Raw genomic sequence first — 22,606 nt, 5'->3', positions numbered from 1 at the left:
TTGAACTGAATGAGTCTGTGAGCACCTGTAAGTTCATTATGATACTCAACAGAGAAGAGTCTATATAAAAGTTACAGAAAGATAGCTATAAAAACATTATTACATATGTTAATATATTTGGAGGTTTGTGTCTCCTCTTAAGTACATGTTGGCTTATAAAGCATAGTTCTTCTGGAATCTGTGTAAGCAATAAATGAACACACACACACACACACACACACATATAAATCCACAAGTTAATGAAACAATTCCAGGAAAAGCAGAAATTTTACCAAAAACAGAAATCTAATCAGCACCAGCTGTACACTTATAATAAGGTAGAAAGGGATCCAGTTGTCAATCAACACATATTGCATAATAACCAATCAAAATCTTTGTATTCCAAAATGATTAACTAGCCAAATGGCCCAAAGAAGAGAGCTAACTGAGTTCCTCTTCTCCTGGAAAAGAAAACCTCCAAATGATTCATTGTAATGAGATACTCACAAGGCAGTAAAGTGTTTTCAATTAAAACATCAAACAAGGTGAATACATCATAATGGCAGAACAATGAGTTTGTCAAAGCCATTTGAAACCCAAACCAACATAATTTCTGAGAAATATACCAAATTTCAACAAACCAAAATCTGTGAGAAAGTCATCGACTTAAAATTCCCATTGATTAAACAAGGGGCAACTTAAGTATAAAAGGCACTTGGCTAATGACTCAGGTTTTGCCTTAACACTGGACTATGAAATCAAATTGAGGTCTCAACCAAGAACCTCACAGATCTTGAAACTGCAGAAGATCTAATTTTTGTTTTGTTTTATTTTTACCTTTATAATCTGATAAGATTATTGCAACTTTAGGGGGAGAAACAAATAAAATTGGATCAAATTGCTGTAATTTCAAATATGTAACTGAGAAGGCATAAGGATAAGAATAAGAACAGAGTAAGAATAAAAGCCTGTATATCTGCACAAAGCTAGCTAGCACATGAATGCCAACAGTCGCTATTTATAATAACCAAAAATTGGAAACTACCCAAATGTTCATCAACAAGTGAATGAATAAGAAACTTGGGGTATATCCATAGTATAGAATACCACTGAGCAATAAAAAGGAATGAAGTGTTGATACATGCAGAAACACAGATGAATCACAAAAATATAATAAGCAAAAGAAGCTAGACATAAAAGAGTATTGTAAGATCTTTGTGCTATTTAGTATCTGATTAAGTAGTTTTTTAGGTGTTTAAAACATTTATGAGAAGCTTGTCTGCTGGACTGATGACTTAATCAAATATTTAGAAACATTTATAAGGTGACTTTTAGTCAATATTGATAAGTATGAGGGATTATAATTGGTAAAAATTCAAACATTTTTATTTATTATTGTGGAAGTCCTGTATACATATGTAAGGGAGTATAAACTTTAATGAATAGAGGAATGCTAATTGTTTAAAGTGTTTATAGGAATATGCATTGTTACATTAAATAAGGCATAATAGAAGAGAGTGGTCCTCGCTTGCACAAAAGCCTCTTACACATTCAATAATGCATCAACATACATCAGTACAATTCACCCCCAGTCTTTGTCAGTATAGGCACATGCATATGGCAGGGCTGTAATCAGTGTTTATAGACCATCTGTGGTCTGTTGTGTCCACTTAATGATTCTTCACATATATAATTTGACCTGTAGCATCGCCCACAGCATTGTCAATTTTTGAGATATTGATAAGGCATTCCTAGTATACCACAGTTTGACAGGCTTTTTCTCCACCATGGGGCTTAAGTTCAAAAGCATGGAAGATTTTTGTTACCAACCGTTTCTTTCTTGCATTGTGCACTAGTGACAGCCAGACCCAGCTCAGAATCCCAGCTTCACCCTGTCATAGCCATGTGACCTTGCCCACCTGGCCTTTCCCAGCTTCACTTATCCCAGGGTTATGGAGAGGATTACAGAGGCACTGCAGCGCCAGGCACATAGTAGCCAGATGTGTTGAACCCTAGATCTAACATAGTTTTCAGATGTTCTTCATTCTCACTGAATATGCTCTTAAGGGCAGCGAAGCCTTTCAATTTGAGTGTAATATTAACATAGCTTCTGTTTAGGTTGCTTTTTATATTCTAGACGTAATCTGCTTTTCTTCTTTGGGAGTTCATTCAAGCTTACATTTTTCATTCCTCAAACCAGTATTTTCCCCACTTTTTTGTTTTTGTTTTTGTTTCTTCACTCCTATGCTTGCCACCTCTGCTACTCCTTCCTGTGGACCTTCTAATCATTTGTGCTGTCTTTTCTATTGGGTACATATCTTTTCAATGTTTTCTTTAGGCATAGATTAGTGTATGTGTTTTAAACAGAGTTGTATTTTATATACTGTTTATAACCTGTAACCACATGATCAGTTTCCATGTCTTTAAATATTATTTCTCATCATTTTAATAGGTATGTGGATAAACTGCAATTTAATCAGTTCTCCATTTTTTAACATTTAGATTTTTACTTTTTCACTATTGTAGATATACTCTGATAAATATTTTAAGAGCTATATTTTTAGACTCATCTATGATTGTTTCCTTAGAATAAATTTATAGATATTAAATGGCTGGGTCAGAGAAAAATATAAAATTGTAAGTCTTTGAGTGTGTATTTTCACATTACCTACAGAAAAATTATACCAAATTATGTTATAGCTTTCCACAGAAAACATAAGGCAATCTTACCATGTTGATGAATTTTGTGTGTACACTCTTATACTGATCAATCTTTAGAAATATTAATATTTTCAGTAAAATATTAACATTATTTCCTGAATACAAATAAAATGCTGAGCTCACATTTTACCAATCTGATACAAAAAGAAGTGAATACTGTCTGAAACGTCACCTTTATTAAACCAGTGCTCTGTAAGGGCACCTTACAATGTGGTACCTGGTGTTTGTTTTTTTAACTTTTTAAATTGATACATAATATTTACACATATTTATGGGGAGACATGTTTCATAAAAGCTCATTCAGTTGATTCGGAGATCAGTGTGTGCAGTGACCTGGGGGCATTCCTATCCCCTTGTTGCTCTGATTTGCCTGAGCAATGCCGAATAAGCACTTTGTTTCAACCACAAGGGTCTGGGCTCTGCATAGCTATACCATGCCTTTTAGATTAAATCTGATTTCTTCCTTCAAGTGAATGCTTTACTCTTACAGCCAACAGGGCACAGAGTTCAGAGAAAGAAGATCATGTTCTATAGTGTTTATTAATACCTTAAAAGCATGTACCCATCTGTTTCCAGTTTGAAAGAAATCAAAGGCTTATAGAAAATCAGGCACTGTGAATCAATCAATTAATTATTGTTGAGTGTTGACAATGTGCAATAATAAAATTCTTGTTATTACATAAACAAAATCAGAGGGTAAACTTAAAATACATTGGTAAATATTCTACTTTCTTTTAGGTTTACTTACTTTTTCTGGAATATTGGATGAATGCTGGTTGAATTTTTTTTCCTAGATGCTTATTTTCCCTTAACCTGGAGTAAGAAGACCATAAAATATCCTGTTTTTCCTCAAAAGATACTTTTTAAAATGATGAAATTAAGTGTCTCATCATATAAGTATTGGCCTTATGTGCTTCTTCTGTGAAATACCAATTTATGTATTTTGCGTATTTTCCGGTTGAGTTGTGTTCTTATTGATTTATAGGAGTTCTTAAAATTATTTTGATATAGAATTTTTGTTAAATGTGATACATCCTCTCTGTTTGTAGCTTATCTTTTGACCTTATTTAACACGTTGTTGATGAACACAAGTTTTTAATCGTTACGTAATGAAATTCATCACACTTCCATTTTACAGTGGGCTTTTTTGGTGTCTGATGTTTAAGAAAGCCTTCCCTACCCTCAAGATCTAAAGATATTCACCACTTTTTCCTTCTGAAAGTTTTAATTGCTTTTGATATTTGAATGGTTAACCCATCCAGAGTTGATTTGCATGTCTGATGTAAGATAGAAATCTAATTTACTCTTCATACGGATAGTAACTTTCTCCAGTGCCATTTATTGAACTCCTGATAAATAACTCTGGAAATGCAAATCAAGACCATAAAAAGATACCAATTTACATCCATTTGATTGGCAAAAATTAAGTCTGGCAACACCAAGTACTAGAGTGGATAGATGAATAAGATAGCTTAAACATTGCTGGCAAGAGTATAAATTGCTACAACCGCTTTGGAAAACAGTCTGGCATTATCTTGTGAAGTTTTCATTCACACATCCTACTACTAACCCAGCATTTCATTCCTTGGTAGAAACCAAGGAAGACTCTGGCATGTGTGCACAAGGAGAGAGAGCCCCTTATGAGAATGTTCACCACAGTGATGTTGATTACAGCAACACATGGTAAAGCCTACATTCTGGAGTCAAGAAGGCCAGATTAATAAATTATGGTATATTCACACTGTGGAATACTATGTAGCAGTGAAGACGAATGAATCACAGCTAACCACAACAATATGAATGACACTTCGTAACAAAAAAACATTAAGTGGGGAAAAAGTCCCAGAAGATTATATATGGCATGATATCTGCAATGGACTAAATTTTTGTGCTTCCCCTGCTGCACCAAGAATTCATATGTTGAAACGCTAATCCCAATGTGGGCCTGTGGGAGATAATCAGATCATGAAGGTAGAGCCCCCTTGGATGGGATTAGTGCCCTTATAAGAAGAGGCCTGAGAGCTAGATAGTGCTCCTTTCACCTTTTGAGGATACAACAGGAAGATGGCAGTCTGCAACTCAGAAGAGGGTCCTCCCCAGGGCCCCACCAGGCTGGCACTCTGATCTTGGGCTTCCAGCCTCCAGAACTGTAAGAAATAAATTTCTATTGTTTATAAGCCACTCAGTCTACAGTACTTTGTTATATCAGCCCACACTGACTTTAAAAAATCTTTTTTATAAAAGTCAAAAGCAATTAAAATTAATCATTATGTTATTGACATGCCTATATGTGTGCTAGAAATATATTTTAAATCAGCAAGTAATAAAACCACAAAACTCAGAATACACTATGTCAGGTGGGCAGAGGTGGAGGGAGCCCAGAACTTGGGGCTCCCAAGCAAGGGCTGTGACGTGCTATAACGCTCTCTTTGGGGCTCTGCAGTTCCTGGCGTCTCCAAGCTTTCAGGCACCACTGCTTTCCACCTTGTCCAGACACTAGTCTGGAAGCAGAAGCCGCTTGTAGTATGTCTGGTCCAGCCGTAGCCTCGCACGAAGCCATTGCCTGTGCCGGTGCCTGGAGCTGCCCACCTTGCTGCAGATGGCACACCTGGCTGTGGGCAGTGGCCAGACCCCGTGATTGCTCATTCACATACTCCCTGCCTCTCTGTGCTTGGCTTGACTTTGGCAGGAGTGGGATCCAGGCTGGTAGCACAAGCCAAGCTCAGCCTGACGGGCCGAGTCAGCAGAACAAACCCAGTGGGTGCAAGCAAAACCCAAGCAGAGGTGCCACTGGCCACAGAGGTTTCCGGCTGGTGAAGCAACATCCTAAGGATCCTGTGATAATCCCAGGAGGCACCAGAGGGGAGCCGGAAGTGACTGTGAAGAGAAGGAAGCTGGTACAGAGCGCCTTACTGAGCACATTACCACTGTGAGAGGCTGGGCCTGAGCTCAGGTAGGAGACTCTGGGAGCTGCTGTGGAGCACTCAAGGCTATCCCACCTGACAGGCTGGGAAGCTGGGGTGTTCATCCTCCAGATCTCCTTTGTCATCCACCGAGGGCTGGTCCCAGGGCATTACCTCCCTGTCCCTCGTCTCCCTCACACTCAGGCAAAGGGGAAGCTCTCTCGGGGACAGACGTGTATTTACAGTCAGACACCCACCAGCATGTCCTGATATGAGCACTGCCCATAGGAGGTGGGTGGGGCACTGAAGCCTCTCCGCTACCAGGCAAGTCAGGACACGTCCACTTCATTGCTTCTGTCAAAATTGAAGAAGGCGCTACTCAAGTTGTCCACAGATAGATGATTAAAAAGGCGTTTGATGGACATCACTCCATAATTTTTGGCATAAAATTAAGAAAAGTTTTAAATTATTGAATGATGTTGATATACAAATTCTAATCTTCTCTGCCTTTTTATTGATTGATTGATTTTAATATATACTTAAAAATTTTTTTACTGCAGATATTTAAGGTTGACAACATGGGATGTTTTGATATAATGAAGTGGTTACTACAGTCAAGTAAATTAACATAGTCATCATCTCATATAGTTACCTTTTTTGCATATTTATTGGAATTAAGTTAATTAATATATATTGATTACAGCTATATCTCTGTAAAAATAGAGATAATAGGAATAAGTGATAGTCATCAGTATGTAATATTTAATCATTGGATACATGAACTAAAGGTTTAAAAGGCCAATAAAATTGTACTTTTATGTTGAATATTTATGAAAATATGTGGTATATTTAACTTGTTTTTAACATGCTTAGAGTCTTATGGTCACTGAAAATTTTTAAATTTCTAATTTCAGTTTACATGGGAATTTTCATTCTGGAGAACCATGTAATTGGCATCAATTAAACAAATGGAGAATTTGGAGTGGAACTATAGGTTTAAGGAGAAACCTATAATTATGTATTATAATTATGTAACCTATAATTATGTAACCTATAATTATGTATTATATATTATATAATTATGTATTATATATAATATATAATATGTATTATATATTATATATATAATTATGTATTATATATTATATATTATATATAATTATGTATTATATATAATATATAATACATAATTATGTATTATATATAATATATAATATATAATTATATATTATATATTATATATAATACATAATTATATATTATATATTATATATTATACATAATTATGTATTATATATTATATATAATATATAATTATGTATTATATATTATATATTATATATAATTATGTATTATATATTATATATATTCAATATATATAATACAGCTGTTAAAATAAAAGTACTAAGCAGATATAATGAAGCTCATAGAGTACAGAAGTGCCCAACTAATATAATATTCAATATATTATATTGAATATTATATACAATATAATATAATATATTATATTGAATATTATATACAATATAATATAATATATGTAATGTATATTATAAATGAGATATGTATTATATATAATATATAAAATATAAATATCAGCCTGGCATGATGGTGCACACCTGTAGTCCCAGCTACTCAGGAGGCTGAGGTAGAAGAATCGCTTGAGCCTGGGAGGTCAAGGCTGTAGTAAGTTGTGACGGTGGCACTGTACTCCAGGCTGGGTGACAGAGCGATATCCTGTCTCAAAAATAAATAAAATAAAATAAAACTAGATTATGGTGATGGTTGCAGAACCCTGTGAATATGCTAAAAAACATTGAATTGTGCACTTTAAATGGGTGAGTTCTATCTTAATACAGCTGTTAAAATAAAAGTACTAAGCAGATATAATGAAGCTCATAAAGAGAGTACAGAAGTGCCCAAAATGCTGGGAAACTCTGAATTGGAGCATGACATTCCTCAGGGCATCTCGTGTACCTCTCTGGAGACAAACTGTCTGTATGTGTTTCCTTTCTATTCTCTGTTGTGTTACTCACAGTCACAAGCCTGATCAACATGGTGAAACCCCATCTCTACTAAAAATACAAAAATTAGCCAGCCGTGGTGGAGTGCGCCTGTAATCCCAGCTATTCAGGAGGCTGAGACAGGAAAATTGCTTGAACCTGGGAGGTGGAGGTTGCAGTGAGCTGAGTTCATGCCACTGCACTCTAGCCTGGACCACAGAACGAGACTTCATCTCAAGAAAAAAAAAAAAACAACTCTCTTAGGCACATTGATTTGCAGAGATACTTGAGGGTGCCAGCCATGAGGCCAGCCCGCACTGCTTCTGTTTTTCTCTGCGCACGGTGAGAAGCAGATCAGGCTCTGTATTTACAGATGGGAACACTCAGAGCATGAAGTGGCACATGATCCTCTCTCATAACATAAATTTCCTCCTTCCATTCAGGCACTGGTCCAGCGTGTATTTTAGATTCCTTCTTTTGCATCCATCAGCACCTCTACCACTCATTTCATAAGCCAACCTATATTTTGCTCTTATATTTTTGATCTGATTGAGTAATACAGCTACTAGTCTAGGCCAAAATTGGATTGATTTACTTGTGACTATGAGTAACACAACAGAGAATAGAAAGGAAACACATACAGACAGTTTGTCTCCAGAGAGGTACACGAGATGCCCTGAGGAATGTCATGCTCCAGTTCAGAGTTTCCCAGCATTTTGGGCACTTCTGTACTCTCTTTATGAGCTTCATTATATCTGCTTAGTACTTTTATTTTAACAGCTGTATTAAGAAGAACTCACCCATTTAAAGTGCACAATTCAATGTTTTTTTAGCATATTCACAGGGTTCTGCAACCATCACCATAATCTAGTTTTATTTTGTTTTATTTTTGAGACAGGATATTGCTCTGTCACCCAGCCTGGAGTACAGTGGCACCATCACAACTTACTACAGCCTTGACCTCCTGGGCTCAAGCGATTCTTCCACCTCAGCCTCCTGAGTAGCTGGGACCACAGGCATACACCATCATGCCAGGCTGATATTTATATTTTTTGTAGAAACAGGGTTTTGCCACATTGCCCAAGCTGGTCTTGAACTCCTGGACTCAAGCCATCCACCCGACTCAGCCTCCCAAAGTACAGGCGTGAGCCACCTTGCCCAGACCATAATCTAATTTTAGAACATATTTATTCCGCACAGAAGAAAGTTCGGATCATTAGTAGCTGCTCCCGATTCTTCACACCCCGTTCTATACACACACCCCTCAACTCTGAGGAATAATTAATCCACTTTTGTCTCCATAGATTTGCCTATTGCAGATATTTCATACAAATGATTCATATGATTTGTAACAGGCTTCTTTCACTTAAATAATGTTCTCAAGATTCATCCGTATTTTAGCATGTATCAGAACTTCATTCCTTTTTATTGCCAAATAATATTCTATTATATGGATATATCACATTTTATTTATCCATCCATCAGGTGTTGGAAACTTGTGTTATTTCCACTATGCGGTTATTATGAATAATGCTGCTATGAACATTTGTGTTCAAGTTTTTCTGTGGACATATGTTTCATTTCACTAAGAGTGCATTTACTAGGTTAAATGATCACTCTTTGACTAACATTTTGTGGAAGTGCCAAACTGTTTGTCAAAGTGGCTGCACCGTTTTACATTCCCACCAGCAATGTATAAGGGTTCCAGTTCCTCCACAGCTTTGCCAATACTTATTATTTGTCTTTTTTATTACAGCCATCCCAGTTGTTATGAGGTGGCATCTCATTGTGGTTTTCATTTATTTCCTTGAAGACTGGTGACATCAAGCATCTTTTAATATGATTATTGATTAGCCTTTTGTATATCTATCTTCTTTGGAGAAACATCTATTCAGATCCTTTGTCCATTTGTTTTGTTTTTTGTTGTTGTTGTTGTTTGTTTGTTTGTCTGTTTTTTGAGATGGAGTCTCGCTCTGTCACCCAGGCTGGAGTGCAATGGCACTATCTTGGCTCACTGCAACCTCTGCCTCCCGGGTTCAAGTGATTTCTCCTGCCTCAACCTCCGGAGTAGCTGGGATTACAGGTGCATGCCACCATGCCCAGCTAATTTTTTGTATTTTTAGTGAAGACGGGGTTTCACCATGCTGGCCAGGCTGGTTTCGAACTCCTGACCACGTGATCCGCCCACCTCGGCCTCCCAAAGTGCTGGGATTACAGGCATGAGCCACCATGCCTGGCCTTTGAACCCATTTGTTAATTGAGTTATTTTTCTTTTTATTATTGAGTTGTAAGAATTATTTATATATTTGGAGTACAGGTCCCATATTAGATACATAGCTTGCAAATATTTTATCCCATCTTATGGGTTGTCTTTTCATTTTCTTGATGGCATCTAATAAGGTTTGGCTCTGTGTCTCCACCCAAATCTCATCTCAAATTGTAATCCCCATGTGTCAGGAGAGGGACCTGGTGGGAAGTGATTGGATCATGGTAGTGCTGTTCTCATGATAATGAATGGGTTCTCACAAGATCTGATGGTTTAAAAGTGTATGGCAGTTCCCTCCTTGCTTTCTCTCTTTCTCTTTCTCTCTCTCTTTCTCCTGCTGCCACGTGATATGTGCCTTGCTTCTCCTTTGCCTTCCCTTATGATTGTAAGTTTCCTGAGGCCTCCCCAGCTCTGCGGAACTGTGAGTCAATTAAACTGTTTTCTATATAAATTACCCAGTCTCAGGTAGTTCTTTATAGCAGTATAAGAATGGACTAAAACAGGATCATTTGCACCACAAAAGTCTTACTTTTATTTATTTATTTATTTTGAAACAGAGTCTCGCTCTGCTGCCCAGGCTGGAGTGCAGTGGTGCGATCTCGGCTCACTGCAAGCTCCGCCTTCCGAGTTCACGCCATTCTCCTGCCTCAGCCTCCCAAGTAGCCGGGACTACAAGCGCCTGCCACCACGCCCAGCTAATTTTTTGTATTTTCAGTAGAGACGGGGTTTCACTGTGTTAGCCAGGATGGAAAAGTCTTACTTTTGATGAAATCCGATGTATACATTTTTGTTGCTTGTGCTTCATATATAAGAAACTGTTGCCTAACCCAAGTTCTCGAAATTTACTCCTATGTTTTCTTCTATGAGTCCTAATAGTTTTAGCTTATATATTTGGATCTAATTTTGAGTTAATTTTTGTGTGTGATATGAGGAAAGAATCTAACTTCATTCCTTTACATGTGGTTATCTAGTTAACCCAGTACTATTGGTTGAACTTATACTTTTATATACCTAATTTTTCCTTAATTCAACTAATCTTTTTTATGTAAGAAATATTTTGAAGAAAACTTTGTAGCACTACTATAAATGTAAATGAATATAATATGCCATAAAAAGAAGAGAATATAAATACTAAAAGACAACAACAACACTCTGGCCTGGGATGGTGGTTCATGCCTGTAATCCCAGCACTTTGGGAGACCAAGGTGGGCAGATCACTTGAGCCCAGGAGTTCAACACCAGCCTGGGCAACATGGCAAAACCCTGTCTCTACCAACAAAATACAAAAATTAGCCAGGCGTGGTGGCGTGCGCTTGTGGTCCCAGCTAATTGGGAGGTCGAAATGGGATGATTGCTTGAGACTGGGAGGTGCAGGTTGCAGTGAGAAGAACAAAAAAACCACTTTAAGATTTTAGTTAGAGTTGCAAATGTGGAAGGCCTACTTTCTTTGTTAAAAAGGGGGATCAACAACAGTTAGGGAGGCATTAGGGATATACTATCACCAAACTAAGATATTTCCAGTGAGAAGGATTGAAAGAGGGGATTAGAAAGGATGCTTGTCTCACTAAATGATTTCATGTGAATTAGGGCCAGGTCCCCATGGCACTAAGCATGGGTCCCTCCTTTTGGGAAACAATTCTCTGTAACACTGGCATGTGCACTAAAGGAAAGAGCCTGGGCTGGAGAGGGGGCCCAGCATGGGTTTGAATCTCAGGCTCGCCACTTATTGTCTGAATCTAGGCAAGTTTCTCAGCCTCGTTGATGTTTGCTCAGCATAGACAATTGTTTCCTAATGGGTGGTGTGAGGATTCTGTGCTACAGTAGACAGAAGGCAGGCCAACATGGGGTAAGCATACGGAAAAGTCAGTGCCCTCTGGGTGTTCTTGCTACTTCAAGAGAATCTGATGCACAAGCAGTGCTCCCCAGAATATGGATGGAGGCCTGAGCCACATAAGAATACCCTGGGGGAGATACCCCCTTCCAATTTGGTGACTACGTTGCACACAGTTTGGCAACCACTCCCATACACCTGCTGTGGGTCTCAATGGCTGTCCTGACAGATCGGCCTTGGCAAATTTTCCCAGCAGAATCTGAATCAATTCCACTCCTGAAGACACCACCTCTGACAACCACTTCCAAATTTCTCTCAAAGCTTGGAGAATTTGGTTTTATCCATAATAGGAGAAAAAAGCTAAAAGCACAGAAAATCCAAACAAAAAAGCTGAAAGCATGGAAATCCAAACACATCACTAAATGATCAGCCTTCCCAGAGGCAGTATGGCGGCTTCAGCCTGTCCCACTGTCTTCCCCTCCCCAGCCTCTGCTGGTAGATACTTTCTGCAACCAAGGCCATCCTGGGCTGCAGAAAGGAGGGAATGGGAAATCCTCACCAAGAGTAATCTCCCTGAAAAATCACAAGCCCACTCATGACATGAAGAACTACTGAGCCCCTCCCATGGCCACAGTGAGGATGTTGAGGGGTATAGATGCATGAGGGGATCCAAGAAACTGCATCTAGAACCTCACTGCCTGGCAAGGGAGAGGAAGCACACATCAAGCTAAGCATTTCATGAGAGAGGCTTCCTGAGGCATGACATCTGATATGGTTTGACTCTGTGTCCCCACCCAAATCACATCTTGAATTGTACTCACATAATTTCCATGTGTTGTAGGAGGGGCCCAGAGGGAGATAATTTGAATCATGTGGGTGTTTTCCTCCATAATGTTCTCGTGGTAGTGAGCAAATCTCACGAGATCTTATGGTATTGTAAGGGGTTTCTTCTTTTGTATCTTCTTCATTTTTCTCTTGCTGCTACCATGTAAGAAGTGCCTTTCACGTTCCATCATGATTCTGAGGCCTCCCCAGCCATGTGGAACTGTAAGTCTAATTAAACCTCTTTTTCTTCCCGGTTGTTATATATAAAGTTTCAGTGCCACAAAGAAATAGCACTCAAATATAAAATTTTCTTTTAATTCTCAGCAGGGCAAGGTACTTCTATAGAAGGATGTGCCCTTACAGATGGAGCAATGGTGAGCACATACCTGGACAAGGAAGGGGAAGGGGTTCTTATCCCTGATGCACGTGGCTCCTGCCGCTGTGTCGTTCCTCTATTGGCTAGGGTTAGACCGCACAGGCTAAACTAATTCCAGCTGGCTAATTTAAAGAGAATGACGAGGTGAGTGCTTTGGCGGGAGTCAGGGCAGCGCAGGTAGCAATTGGAATGAGTTAGGGTGGAGCTGGTGATCTGAATGAGTTAGGATGGAGCTGGTGATAGGAATGAGTTAGGGTGGAGCAGGTGATCAGAATGAGTCAAGGTGGAGCAGGTGATCGGAATGAGTCAGGGTGGAGCAGGTGATCAGAATGAGTCAGGGTGGAGCAGGTAATCAAAAAAGCTTGTTTCACGAGGAAGTAGAGATAGTAAAACCCCATCTCTACTAAAAATACAAAAACTAGCTGGTAGTCCCGCTACTTGGGAGGCTGAGGCACAAGAATTGCTTGAATCTCGGAGGCAGAGGTTGCAGTGAACTGAGATCACACCACTGCACTCCAGCCTGGGCGACAGAGTGAGACTCTGTCTCAAAAAAAAAAAAAAGAGAGAGAGAGACGGCTCCATAGCCCATCACCAAAGTCCCCAACCCTCTAGCTTCAAATATCTCAAATGTGGGTGTTCACCATTATAAGTATTCTGTACTGTTCCTTCCCACCCTGACCCCTTTTCCTGTGGGAAATTAATGGAGATCTCTCATGTGTTCAGCCAAGAGTCAACATACCCATTTGCTGCTGGCAGCTGGAAATCAGCCAGGTGTGCGGTATTTATAGCACAAAACCAGCAAATTCTCCCTAGCAGGGCTTTCTCACCTCCCATCCCCTACACACCCCCAGAGTCAGTTATTAAACATTTACCAGGCTGGGCATGGTGGCTCATGCCTGTAATCCCAACACTTTAGGAGGCTGGGGCAGAAGGATTGCTTGAGCCCAGGAGTTTGAGATAAGCCTGGACAGCATAGCAAGACCCCATCTCTACAAAAAAAAATTTGTTTTAATTAGCTGAGAGTGGTGGCATGCGCCTATAGTCTCAGCTACTCTGTAAGCTGAGGCAGGAAGATTGCTTGAGTCCAGGAGGTCGAGGCTGCAGTGAGCTAGGATCACGCCACTGTGCTCCAGCCTGGGTGACAGAGCAAGACTCTGTCACAAAAAATAAAATAAAAAATTACCAGTATATGAAACTGGATCCCTTCCTTACACCTTATACAAGAATTAATTCAAGATGGATTAAAGACTTAAATTTTAGACCAAAAACCATAAAAACCCTAGAAGAAAAGCTAGCCAATACCATTCAGGACATAGGCATGGGCAAAGACTTCATGACTAAAACACTAAGAGCAATGGCAACAAAAGCCAAAATTGACAAATGGAATCTACTTAAACTAAAGAGCTTCTGCATGGCAAAAGAAACTATCAATCAGATTGAACAGGCAACCTACAGATTGGGAGAAAATTTTGCAATCTACCCATCTGACAAAGGGCTAATATCCATAATCTATGAAGAACTTAAACAAATTTACAAGAAAAAAACAAAAAACTCCATCAAAAAGTGGGCAAAGGATATGAACAGACGCTTTTCAAAAGAAGACATTTATGCAGCCAACAGACACATGGAAAAATGCTCACCATCACTGGTCATCAGAGAAATGCAAATCAAAACCACAATGAGATAGCATCTCACACCAGTTAGAATGGTAATCATTAAAAAGTCAGGAAACAACGGATGCTGGAGAGGATGTGGAGAAATAGGAACACTTTTACACTGTTGGTAGGAGTGTAAATTAGTTCAACCACTGTGGAAGACAGTGTGGCGATTCCTCAAGGATCTAGAATGAGAAATACCATTTGACCCAGCGATCCCATTACTGGGTATATACCCAAAGGATTATAAATCATGCTACACTAAAGACACATGCACACGTATGTTTGTTGCGGCACTATTCACAATAGCAAAGACTTGGAACCAACCCAAATGTCCATCAATGATAGACTGGATTAAGAAAATGTGGCACATATACACCATGGAATACTATGCAGCCATAAAAAAGATGAGTTCATGTCCTTTGCAGGGACATGGATGAAGCTGGAAACCATCATTCTGAGCAAATTATCACAAGGACAGGAAACCAAATACTGCATGTTCTCACTCATAAGTGGGAATTGAACAATGAGAACACATGGACACAGGGAGGGGAACATCACACACAGGGGCCTGTCGTGGGGTGGGGGCCTGGGGGAGGGGTAGCATTAGGAGAAATACCTAATGTAGGTGACAGGTTGCTGGGTGCAGCAAACCAACATGGCACATGTATACCTATGTAACAAACCTGCACATTGTGCACATGTACCCTAGAACTTAAAGTATAATAATAAAAAAAATTACCAGCATATACTTCTTCTTGTATATACTTCTCTACATTTTTTCTCTACACTGCCCTTTACCATGAACATTTTACTCGTGAGAAATGCCAAGCAAAGACACTAAGTGATTATACAAGACTGAGTGTAAGTCACAGCCTTGCTCTTGTGACTTCTTTCCTCTACACCGCATGCCCTGACTTAAGCCGCCTCCCCCCACCCACACCCCTAGTTGTGATCGGCGCTCCTACACTACTTCTCACCTTTCCCCTTCACCTCTTCCAACTAGATTTTTTTAATCTTTTAAAAAAATAATTTAATTTGTAATTATTATGAGTACATAATAGTTGTACATATTTATGGGGTGCATGTGATGTTTTGATACAGGCATACAATGTGTAACTAGATTTTAAGGGCAAGAAAGCACGGCACAAGAGATGAGGTAGGTACAGCTACCTACAGCTACAGCTAGCTACCTCATCTTTTGTGCCATGCTTTCTTGCCCTTAAAATCTAGTTACACATTGTACACCTGTATCAGTGCAGCAGTGGAAGTGGAGCTAGCTACACCATTTTAAAAATATACTTTTTAAAAAGTAGAGAGCAAAAGTAGCCTATGTCCTGCGGAGCCACACTTGTAATGGTCCCCATTATGAATCAGGACCCTCCAAGCTCATTTTGAGGATTTCATAGTATGTACTGAACAGGGTGAATTTGGACAGTGGTAATGACAATTCTGAAGACTAGCAGGAAATGAGAAACGAGACCGAGCGCAGTGGCTCCTGCCTGCAATCCCAGCACTTTGGGAGGCCAAGGCGGGCGGATCCCTTGAGCCCAGCCTAGGCAACATAGCAAAACCCCATCTCTACAAAAAATGAGCCAAGCATGGTGGCGTGCACCTGTGGTCCCAGCTCCTTGAGAGGCTGAGACAGAACGACTGCTTCAGTCCAGGAGGTCGAGGCTACAGTGAGCTGTGATTGTGCCACTGCACTGCAGCCTGGGTGGCAGAAGGAGACCCTGTCTCAAATAAATAAATAAATAAATAAATAAATAAATAAATAAATAAATAAGAAAGGAAAGAAGTATTATAGTAGCAATAGATCATTTATATTTCATATTTCAAACAACAGAGACTATAGGTATGAGAGAGCAACAGACTAGATTTTTACCTATTTCCCCATATCTCTGAATCTGATTTCTTTTTTTTTATTTTCTGAGCACCTAAGTGCTATGAGAAATCTAAAGATACAAAAGCTTAGAATGCCTGGCTTGAAGTTTCCAGACTGCCTCTAGTTTTAGGTGATCAAATTTTGTGTCAAAATATGAAATATGCACATCTTTGCATTAAAATAAAATTATGGTCAGGCACAGTGGCTCACACCTGTAATCTCAGCATTTTGGGGGGCTGAGGTGGGTGGATCACTTGAGTCCATGAGTTTGAGACTAGCCTGGGCAACACAGTGAAACCTCATGTCTGTAGTCCCAGCTACTCCAGAGGCTGAGGTGGGAGGATCACCTGAGCCCAGGAAGTCGAGGCTGCAGTGAGCTGCAATCGTGCCACTGCACTCTGGCCTGGGCTACAGGAGTGAGATCCTGTCTAAAAAAGAAAGAAAGAAAGAAAAATTATGAAATGTTACCTAAAGCCATTGAATTTTTATCTTTATCTTTTTATATAAACACTTACAATTTTTTTTAGAGATGGAGGTCTTGCTATGTTGCCCAGGCTGGCCTTGAACTCTTGAGCTCAAGGCTTCCTCTCACCTCAGTCTCCTGAGTAGCTGGGACTACAGGTATACACTACCGCACCCAGCTTAAACATTCATGATTTTTCATATGCTTTTTGAGGTTTAGTCTGGCTCTTTGGTCTTTGGTTCAGGAAACACTGTCAGGGGTCTTTGGGGCTGTGGGAGGACCCATCTGGAGCCTCTGATTGCAACATCCAGCCCATAAACAAATTGCTTGTAAGATGCAATTGCCTCCTTGGGCTCAGAAGGTTCTAACCAGCTACCTTTCAAATAAATAAATAAATAAATAAATAAAAATTTTTAAAAAGAGGCTCAAATGCTTACTAAACTAAGGAGAACAGCTCCTAAGTACAGAGTGCTGCCAGATGGACTACAATCAGACCAAATTCTAACTGCATCACCCAGGAGACACAGTAGATAAATGACTTGCCCAAAGTTATCCAACTTGAAGGGCAGCACCAAACCCATCTTACTCCAAAACCCATGTTCTTTCCTCCATGCCCTAGTCTCAGATCATGTGCTGGGAAGAGATTCAAGAACTAGGAAGATGCTGCTTTCAAATACAGCAGTGAACGGTCTCCCTTGATCCTCCCGCTACTAACCCCCAACCCAACACAGCCTCTCCACCCTCTGCAAGCTCTTCATCTCCTATCTTGTCACCTCCCAGAGAAGAGAGTCTCAGTCCCAGCTGCACATTAGAATCCCGGAGGAGCTTTAAACACAAACTACACCCAGGTCCCACCCTGGTCAGATCAATTGAATCAGAATATCTGGAGGGAGAGTCCTGAGCATGATGTATATTTTTTAACTCACTTCAAGAGATTAGAATGTGCAGCCAGCATGGAGAATCACTGTCCCAGAGCCAAACATTTGTTCTCTGCCAGGGCCACACTGGTTTTTAAAAGAAATGTCATTGCCCAGTTTCTATCCCAGGCCAAGTAAATCCAAACCTCTGATCATCATCTTTTAGAGTATTTCTCTCTACAGTTTAATGTAGGGTGTTGGTAGAATTGCCAGACTTTGTAAACCTGTTTTCTTTAGTTGGCTTATGGAATATAGTTAGACCATTACTACACACTGATAATTAAGAAAAAAAAAATAATCTCTGTGAAGGGCCCGGTTATGGGTTTCTTAAGCTCCCGGAGATGTTCTCACAGCATTCAGTTTCCTTCCAGGTATTAGAGCCCTGGAGGCCTCAGAGGTCCCAGGAGAGGGGCTAGCCACGGAGTTCCTATTGTCTAAAATAATAATAATAACTCAAGGAACAATGGAAAGCCACCTTGATCTGTAGAATCCATTAGGATCCCAAGTCCTTGTAGGATGCCAGAGCCCTGGCAAGGTGAGGTGGAGATACAAAAAGAATAATAACAATGATGATGGCAATTGAAGTGCTTTACATACGTTTAGTCCTCACTGCAGTCCTATGAAGAAGGTACCACTGCCCTATTTTGTAGATAAGGAAACTGAGGCATAGAGATGTTAGAGGCGTTTGAACCAGAGCGACTCCATCTTGAGCAGGGGCTGGGTAAAATAAGGCTAAGAGCTGCTGGGCTGTATTCCCAACCAGTTTGGCATTCTGAGTCACAGGATGAGATTGGAGGTTGGCACAAGATACAAGTCATAAAGACCTTGCTGATAAAACAGGTTGCAGTAAAGAAGCCAGCTAAGACCCACCAAAACCAAGATAGTGACGAGACTGAACTCTGGTCATCCTCACTGCTACACTCTCACCAGCACCATGACAGTTTACAAATGCCATGGCAACATCAGGAAGTTACCCTATATAGTCTGAAAAAGGGAGGCATGAATAATTCACCCCTTGTTTAGCATATAATCAAGAAATAACTATAAAAATGGGCAACCAGGATCTCTCAGGTCTCCTCTATCTATGGAGTAGCCATTCTCTATTTCTTTACTTTCTTAATAAACTTGCTTTCACTTTACTCTGTGGACTTTCCTCAAATTCTTTCTTGTGGAAGATCCAAGAACCCTCTCTTGCGGTCTGGACCCGGAACCCTTTCCGGTAACAGAGAGATTCACTAACATGCCAAAATCACACCTCTGCTAAGTGGCAGAAAAGGAATCCAAAGCCAGGCAGTGTCGCTCACCCTGGCTCAAGGAGCTTACAGTCCAGTCGCAGTGATAAGACATGAATCCAGATAATGCCCCAGCAAGTTAGTGTGCGGGAAATGAGGTATATAAGTGCTGTAAGGTAGCTCAACACATATGTGAAGCAGATTAACTCCATCAGAGGCAGCAGACCAGCCTTGAAGGTTTAATGCAGTGGTCCTCAATCTCTGCTCCTGGAGGGTCTGGGGAGGTTTTCAGCTAGATACAAATGTTTGCCAGTGAAATGGAATAATGGCAGCCTTACTCTATTGGTGGGAAATAAGCAACTAATGATGTTTTTTTCCATTTCGACTTTTTCTGCCACAAAATATTCCTGAAGCTTTTATTCCTGCTACAGTGTATGTGCTCATAAATGAGGGGAGAAAAAAGTACAAATTAATATTACTGGAAGTCACCAACAGACAATCTTGCTTAGTTCTCTTGTTTGTTGTCAATGGTTGCCATTTCACATTATGTAGATAAGGTAGTTATCATTTTTTCTTTTTTAAAAAAACTTCTTTTTTATTTCCCTGTTTGGAAAATACAGTTATCATTTCTGCTAACGAAATGACGCCTCTTGTAAGTAGAGATAAACAGGGGAAACCTAGAACCCCCATGTGCAGGATAACTGTTGGAAGCTAAATTCACATATACAGGGTTGCCATATTCTTCTATGTGGAACAAGTCACACTGCTGCATTAAAAGGCTTGGTTCCCGTTGTCCCATATTCAAAACTCCCATTGTCTAAACACAGGAGCCCAGGATGAGGGCTGAGATGACTAAACGGTGCCCAGAACCATGACTGGTCCTACTCCTTCAGTTAGGAGATGGCTGCTCAGGCGTAACTCTCGGGGATTGTGATTTTGTGAAATATAAATATAAATAGTGTTCTTTGTTCTGTTTCCTGGCACACAGTCCCTAAAACTCTTGAAATCTCTGAAGTGTTGTGTCAGTGTCTTCTTTATGCTAATGACATGTCTGGTGGGTGGGGAACACTGGTTATCAGCCATGTGATTAGAGGGCTGGAACTTTCAGCCACCCTCCACCTCCAGGGATGGGGGAGGACTGAAGATTGAGTTAATCGGTAATGCCAAGGATGTGATCAATGATGCCTAGTAAAGCAGCCTCCAAAAAACCTAAAATGACAGGGTTTGGAGAGCTCTCAGGTTGCTGAACACTTGGAAGTGTTGAGTGAGGCACCCAGAGACGACAGGGAAACTCATGCTCCTTCCCGCACAATTCACTCTGTGCATCTCTTCATCTGTATCTTTTGTAATATCCTTTATGATAAATGGGAAATATAACTGTTTCCCTGAGTTCTGTAAGCCATTCAAGCAAATGATGGAACCCAAAGAAGGAGTCATGGGAAGCCGTGATTTATAGCTGGTCGGTCAGAAGGAGCAGAGGCCCGGACTTGCGACCGGCATCTGAAGAGGGGGCGGTCTTGTGGGACTGAGCCCTTCACCTGCGGGGTCGGATGCTGACTTCAGTTAAACAGTGTCAGGATTCAGTTGAATTGTAGGACACCCAGCTGGTGTTGGAGAATTGGTTCGTGTGTGGAAAACACCTGCACATCTGGTCACAGGACTGTTCTGTGTTGGCTCAGTGAACTGTGGCAGGGCAGGGACTTGTGGGGTAACCAAAATGGGTCTGACACAGTCTTTGACTCTCAGAGCCTTCTGGTTTGTGGGTCCAGAATCATGGGATGCTGTTACCTAGATAACCCTCCTCACGCTACAGGCGAGGAACAGGGGGCCAGGGAGGGCGTGACTTGCCTGCGACCAGTCCCCATTCTTTCCGCTCTTGTATCAGGGCCCTCTCCCACACAAAACTGCACTCAGACACATTGGCCAGATCATGGGCTTTACACATAGCAAAGGCTGTATCTGGGATTTTTAACCTCTGCAGAAGGCAATGATCAGGACATATTGGATTAGAAATCTATATATTACACAAGGAGGAAATACAGACACTTCCAACACACGGCAACAATCTCATTTCCCTGAGACAATTAAAACAAAAAACAACTCTGGCCAATGTACAGTCCTTCTTTTCATTCTCAAGAAATCAGAAAAGTAAAATTTGAGTTGGAAAGTTGCCCTCCAGTGGAGAAATAATGAATTAACCACACACTTCAAAGTTTCAGAAAAACAATTACCATATGCTAACCAAGTGTTAACTGGAAAATAAAAAAAGTATAAATAAAAGCCAAGGAAAGAATATGAGTACCTGCTGTGAGCTTAGCCTGGACCCTGCCTTTAGAGAATCTCTTTTTGAGAACATGATGGCTGCCTGTGACCCCCGCCACGGCCGATACCTCACCGTGGCTGCTGTCTTCCATGGTCGGATGTCCATGAAGGAGGTCGATGAGCAGATGCTTAATGTGCAGAACAAGAACAGCAGCTACTTTGTGGAATGGATCCCCAACAACATCAAGACAGCTGTCTGTGACATCCCACCTCGCGGCCTCAAGATGGCAGTCATCTTCATCGGCAATAGCAAGGCCATTCAGAAGCTCTTCAAGCGCATCTCAGAGCAGTTCACTGCCATGTTCTGCCGGAAGGCCTTCCTCCACTGGTACACAGGCGAGGTCATGGACGAGATGGAGTTCACCGAGGCTGAGAGCAACGTGAACGACCTCGTCTCTGAGTATCAGCAGTACCAGGATGCCACCGCAGAAGCGGAGGAGGATTTCAGTGAGGAGGCCGAAGAGGAGGCCTAAGACAGAGCCCCCATCACCTCAGGCTTCTCAGTTCCCTTAGCCATCTTACTCAACTGCCCCTTTCCTCTCCCTCAGAATTTGTGTTTGCTGCCTCTATCTTGTTTTTTGTTTTTTCTTCTGGGGGGGTCTAGAACAGTGCCTGGCACATAGTAGGCGCTCAATAAATACTTGTTTGTTGAATGTCTCCTCTCTCTTTCCACTCTGGGAAACCTAGGTTTCTGCCATTCTGGGTGACCCTGTATTTCCTTCTGGTGCCCATTCCTTCCATCTGTCCAGTTAATATTTCCCTCTTAAAAATCTCCAAGAAGCTGGGTCTCATCCAGATGCCATTTAGAACAAACCAGGTGCTGAAAACCCATGTAGATAATGGCCACCATCCTAAGCCCAAAGTAGAAAATGGTAGAAAGTAGTGGGTAGAAGACTCTATATAAAGAAGGGGATGTGATTTTCCATTCTAAAAGTTTTGGAGAGGGAAATCCAGGCTATTAAAGTCACTAATTTCCAAGTATGTCCATTTCCCATCCCAACTTCAAGAGAGGTGTCAGCAGTATTATCTCCACTTTCAATCTCCCTCCAAGCTCTACTCTTTGGAGGGGTCTGTCCCACTCTGTCAAGTGGAATCCTTCCCTTTCCAACTCTACCTCCCTCACTCAAGCTCCTTTCCCCTGATCAGAGAAAGGGATCAAGGAGGCGGGGGAAAGAGTCCAGCCTTGGTCCCTAAGCCTCCAGAAATGTCCTCTTAATCCCCACTTTTT

At 40.7% G+C, this 22,606-nt stretch overlaps 1 protein-coding gene across 1 annotated transcript; it reads left to right on the top strand.

The window, feature by feature from the left end:
• The first annotated feature begins 21,404 nt into the window (after positions 1-21,404).
• LOC129011634 (tubulin beta chain) lies at positions 21,405-22,031 on the top strand. The gene has a single exon (XM_054446781.2). It carries the CDS (start codon positions 21,411-21,413, stop codon positions 21,849-21,851), a length of 441 nt encoding a protein of 146 aa, XP_054302756.1. The 5' UTR covers positions 21,405-21,410; the 3' UTR covers positions 21,852-22,031.
• The last annotated feature ends 575 nt before the right edge of the window (positions 22,032-22,606 follow it).

The sequence above is a fragment of the Pongo pygmaeus genome, chromosome 14 (genome assembly GCF_028885625.2).
Source record: "Pongo pygmaeus isolate AG05252 chromosome 14, NHGRI_mPonPyg2-v2.0_pri, whole genome shotgun sequence".
NCBI classification, from domain to species: domain Eukaryota; kingdom Metazoa; phylum Chordata; class Mammalia; order Primates; family Hominidae; genus Pongo; species Pongo pygmaeus.
Note: the sequence above shows the minus strand (reverse complement) of the source record. Positions and strands in the feature narration are given on the sequence as shown.

Bases quoted from the DNA above. Each gene is read 5' to 3' on its own strand.
- LOC129011634 (XM_054446781.2), top strand. From the start codon at position 21,411: ATGATGGCTGCCTGTGACCCCCGCCACGGCCGATACCTCACCGTGGCT.